Source organism: Lolium rigidum, chromosome 1 (genome assembly GCF_022539505.1).
Source record: "Lolium rigidum isolate FL_2022 chromosome 1, APGP_CSIRO_Lrig_0.1, whole genome shotgun sequence".
Classification (NCBI taxonomy): Eukaryota; Viridiplantae; Streptophyta; class Magnoliopsida; order Poales; family Poaceae; genus Lolium; species Lolium rigidum.
The window spans coordinates 321,303,015-321,308,464 of NC_061508.1; the positions used below are offsets into that span (position 1 = coordinate 321,303,015).

Sequence of the window (5,450 nt, forward strand, 5' to 3'; positions counted from 1 at the left end):
GCGACAAATACGCGGAGGAGGACTGCCCCGGCAAGCGCAAGGAGGCCGTCGTCGACATGCTGATGGAGGCATGCATGTACGTGACGAGGCCGGTGGCCGATTTGCATGAGTTTTCTCGCCGTCTCTGCATCCCAATTTGGTGATTTTTCTGATTCTAGTACCAGACATTGCTACTGATGCGTTCCTTTCCTGTCAAGTTGATTTGCTCGTTTGATGAGATACATGCTTTGCAATGTGGTCTTGAGCTACCGGTGTGGAGTCTAACATGGAGCTGCAGTTTTATTTTGTTTAATTTGGCAGTTATGAAGTGATAACCTGATAATTAGGAAGTGCTAATCTGGTAGTTATTTGCAAGATAAATAACCTTCACGAGTCCATGTATAGATTGGCAGTTGTTAAGGATTAATTTGGTCATGGCTAAGTAATAACCTGGTAGTTGTTAAAGGTTAACTTGGTCATGGCTAAGTAATAACCTGGCAGTAACACTCATAAAAAAATTCTAGCAGTTGTTAAGGGTTAACTTGGTCATGGCTAAGTAATAACCTGGCTGTTGTTAAGGGTTAACTTGGTCATGGCTATAATAACCTGGCAGTTAGTAGGTGATAATCTGATAATCATCAGCAACTAATGTAGGAATTAGATTAAGTGAAATCTGGAGTAATGAGGTTCCTGCTACCGAAAAACTGGTAATCATCACGATCCACAGAGTGAACTTTTTGTATATGAAGAAATGATGTCCAGTGAATGTTACCACAAATTGTGAGATAAAGTATTATACCTTTACATGTACTAGCATCTAATAGTATGCTATTACATGTAGCATCTAATAATTTTTTATACAGGAGTATGATGTTACATGCACTTTTTTGTAATTTAATGAGCCATCACACGGTCGATCGATAGGCCAGCGGGTCTTTTGGCGGGAGGACCATGTGCTCAGTGGCCGATGTGGGGCGGGGGACCATGTGCGCATGGTCAAACCTGCATGGGTCCACAGTCTGGCAGCCGTCGCACGGTTTTGCCTTTGTGCGGCGCCGCTGTGTAGCACGGTCCGTTAATGTTTAGTACTCCCTCCGTTCATAAATAGATGTCTTAGGTTTGTCTAATTTTGGATGTATCTATAAACTAAATAGTTTCTACATACATTCAAATTTTGATGAATCTGAGACATCTATTTATGGATAGAGGTAGTAGAAGACTTGAGCCTTTTAAGAGGTATAGTAGATGGGAGCTTATCCTTGCTCGGCTTGCTCTCTTTCTCATATGTTTGTTCCGAAGTTGCGTGATCATGGTTTCGTCAATTCAAAGTGGGTTTATTTCGAGTACAATGGCTGGCAATTCTGGATACATTCTCTCGAACAAGGTCGTCGATCCAAGTCCTTGAATTTTTTTGTTATTGATTTGCTTTATTTGACCTAAAATCTATGAAATTTACAAAGCAATTCCATCCGAACACCCAATGGGGAACAGAGAGTTCCCCATCTGCATCACCTTGTCAATGCGACTATCCATCCCGTGTCCCTCGTTTACCTGAAGCACGTCGCCATTTCTGATATCCTATCACATCGATCGTCTCTACTGATCGTCCCAAAACTCTCAGGATCGCATCCCCGAGAGAGCTCTTCTTCTGTACAGAACACATCAGCCATCAGGAGTTCAGGACGTGCCGATGGTGTCGACGTTGTCGAGCCAGCTGACCACCTCCTGTATCGCCGGCCGGCTGAGCGGGATTCCGTCGACGCAGAGGCACGCGAGGTCCAGGACGTACAGCATTTGCGCCTCCTCGCCCTTGCCCCTCCTCAGCCGCGGGTCCAGCGTCTCGGCGTTCTTCCCGGCCGATCGCATCTGCATCACCCACCCGACCAGGTCCCTCCGCTGCCCGTGCGCCGCCGCCACAAGCTCCACGGGCCGCCTCCCGGTGAGCAGCTCCAGCAGCACCACGCCGAAACTGTACACGTCGCCGCGCAGCGTCGCCACCCACCCCTGCCCGTACTCCGGCGGGATGTACCCCAGCGTGCCCACCACCTCCGTCGTCACGTGCGTCCGGTCCGGCAGGAGCAGCCTCGCCAGCCCGAAGTCCGCCACGCGCGCCTCCCCGGACTCGTCCAGCAGGATGTTGCTCGACTTGATGTCCCGGTGCACGATCTGCGGCGTGCACCGCTCGTGGATGTGCTGCACCCCGCGGCTGGCGCCCCGTGCGATTCTCAGCCTCCCGCTCCAGTCCAGCTCCGGCCGCCGTCCCGCCGCGTCCGGCGGCCGCTCGTGCAACCAGTCGTGGAGGCTGCCGTTGGCCATGTACGGGTAGAGCAGCAGCCGGAGCCGGCCGCGGATGCAGAAGCCCTGGAGCGGCACCAGGTTCTCGTGCCGCGTCGCCGACAGCGCCTCCACCTCCGCCCGGAACTCCCTCTCCACCACGCACATGTCGCCGTTGAGCTTCTTCACGGCCAGCCGCGTGCCGCCCTCCAGTTCCGCCAGGAACACCAGGCCGTAGCCCCCCGACCCGATGATCCGAGTAGGGCTGAAGTTGTTGGTCGCCTTCAGGATGTCCAAGAACGTGATGCTCTTCCTGGCCGCGCAGTCGTTCGCCATCTCCTCCGACACGAACAGGATCGTGTCCTTGGATTCGTCCCCGTTAAGCTCCGACATGGAGAAGTCGAACAGAGACGCCTCCGCGAACTTCTCACCGTCGCTTACGGATCCGTTCGACATGATCCTTCTGATAGCGATCACGGCGAGGCCAAGCACGATGACGACGGCAACCAGCCCAAAGCAAACTCCAAGAACGATGGCCAGGAGCACCCTCTTGCTGACGGTCTTGGACGAGCCTGTCGACGTCGTCGAGGAATTTCGGACGCATGGGACTGAGATTTCCTTGCCGCACAGCTTCGGGTTCGCCGCGAAGCTCGACGGCGGGAACGAGTTGAACTGTCCACCTGTCGGGATCGGGCCCTCGAGATCGTTGTGCGAGACATTGAAGCTGGCCAGGAAGTGGAGCTTGCTGAGCGCCTGTGGGATCGAGCCCGTCAGATGGTTCCACTGCAGATCAAGAATCTGCAGCTTGACGAGGCCGCTGAACTTGGGCGTGATGCCGCCGGAGAGGTTGTTGTGGCTGAGGTCGAGCACTTGGAGCGTCTTCATCAGCCCGACCTCCTCCGGGATCTCGCCGGAGAGGTCGTTGTCGCTGAGGTTGAGCGTGGCGGCGACGCCGTTCATCTGGTAGTACGCGCGGCCCTGCCTGATCGCCGCCCCGTTGTTGGGCGTCAAGGTGAACACGACCGGCATATGGCCCGGATTGAACTCCGCCCTGGCCTTCTCCGACGTGAGCAGCAGCAGTTCCGTCAGCGAAGGCGGTATCGCGCCCGCGAAGTGGTTGTCCGACAGGTCCACGTAGTAGAGCTTCTTCATGCCGCCGAGCCAGGTCGGGATGGGGCCGGTGAGGCGGTTCCCGGCGAGGTTGAGGACGTTGAGGCTGTGCAGCTTGGATATCCACGAGGGTATCTGCCCCGTGAGATCGCACTTCTCCATGACGATCAGCCGCACGCCGCTGACGTGGTCGCCGACCCAGCCGGCGTCCGGCAGGGCCTCGCCGTAGAAGTTGTAGGACACGAGCAGCGCGGTGAGGTCCTTACAGCCCCGGAGGTTCCAGAACATGCCGCTGATGTTGGTGAAGGAGTTGATGGTCAACGAGATGAACTGCAGTTTAACCATGTTGCCGATCTCCGGCGCGACCTGGCCCGTGATCTCGTTGTTGGCGACGCGCAGCGCCGTCACGGAGGTGCAGGAGTAGATGGTGCGCGGCATGGTGCCGGAGAAGTTGTTGGCGGCGACGTCGAAGACGGTGAGGTTGACGAGGCCGGAGAAGTCGTAGGCGCCGAGGTCCCCGACGAAGCTGTTGGAGCGGAGGTCCAGGTACGTGAGGCTGGTCCAGTTGCTGAGCGCGGGCGGGATCGTGCCGGTGAGGTTGTTCTTCCCGAGCCGCAGCTCCTCCAGCACCGTGAGCGCGCCGATGGACGCCGGGAGCTCGCCCGTGAGCGCATTGTAGGTGAGGTCGAGCTTGACGAGGTTGGTCAGGTTGGCGATGTTGAGGCGGTCGAGCCTCCCCTGGATCCGGTTGGACGGGAGCAGCAGCTGCTGCAGCGTGGTGACGTCGAAGAGGTCGTCGGGGAGCTCGCCCGTGAGGTTGTTGCGGCCGGCGCTGAGCACCAGCAGCTTTGAGCAGGCGCCGAACCCGGGGGAGACGGTGCCGGACAAGGCGTTCACGGAGACGTCGAGCACGGCGAGCGCCGGGCAGATCGCGCAGAGGGAGGACGGGATCGCGCCAAGAAAGCTGTTGTTGCTGGCATTGAGCGACACGAGGCCCGGCGTGAGGTTCCAGAGCATGGACGGGAACTGCCCGGACAGGTAGTTGCTGGAAACGTCCAGCACCTGCAGCGGGAGGGGTGCGCGTCCGGCAGCGGCCGGCAGGTCGGGGAGCGCGCCGGTGAGGCGGTTATAGCTGACGTCGAGGACGGCGGCATTGGGCAGGGAGAGCAGCTCCGCGGGGAAGGCGCCGGCGAGGCTGTTGCCGGAGAGGTTGAGGTGCGCGAGCGCGGTCAGGTTGGCGACCGACGGCGAGATCGTCCCGCCGAGGCCGCGGCCGGGGAGCGACACCCGCGTGACCGCGCCGCCGTCGCAGCCAACTCCCTCCCACGCACAGCAATCCAGCAACCCTCGCCACGAGGCGGCGATGCCGTCGCCTGGCCGCGGCGAGAGGCCATCGAGGAAGGACAGCAGCGCCGCCCTCTCCCCGTCCACGCACGCGCCGGCGAGGGAGCTGACCAGCAGCAGGAACGACGCAACCGAAATGACGACCTGCCGCCGCATCATAGGGAGAGCTCGGCAGCCGCCGCAACCAACATGGCGAATAATCGTGGCCGGGTTCGGCGCCGGGCGAATTTTTTTGTCAGGTCGGGTGGCGGGAGAGGCTTGCCATTGGCGCAGGCGACATGGAGCGGGAGCGAGTTGAGTTTAATTAGTCGTCGTTGTATAGGTTATCTGGTGCGCAGGTCAACGGCGATGCCGATCGAGGTTGGGGACGGGCCGTAGTGCTTTGCGAGTCATGTTGGGAAAGGTCTGACTTTTGCGATCTCCGGCCGATTGGGCGTCCAGAGGGCGTTTATTAGCAAGATAGTGTGACTCTTCTCTCCCGTTAGCTCTATCGACACTAACCCAAGTTGCGATTTGTTTAGGCGAGGTCGCCAGCTATTATGGTTGCTCCGATGATGTGACTGTTTATGGTACGATAAAAACGCTTGGTCCTTGTCACACGCTTACGTTCTCGATCGAGATGGCAAGCTCGCCGTTCTTCGCTGTACGGACGTGTTTCCTTTGATCCCTCCATCCCATAAAACATGTCTTAATTTTAGATAACTAGATATCTAAAATGGTAACTAGATATATTTAAATTTTAG

General features: G+C 57.4%; 1 protein-coding gene across 1 annotated transcript; it reads right to left on the bottom strand.

Moving 5' to 3' along the window:
* Positions 1 to 1,656: 1,656 nt before the first annotated feature.
* Positions 1,657 to 4,863, bottom strand: LOC124662017 (tyrosine-sulfated glycopeptide receptor 1-like). The gene has a single exon (XM_047199908.1). It carries the CDS (start codon positions 4,861 to 4,863, stop codon positions 1,657 to 1,659), a length of 3,207 nt encoding a protein of 1,068 aa, XP_047055864.1.
* Between the last annotated feature and the right edge of the window lie 587 nt (positions 4,864 to 5,450).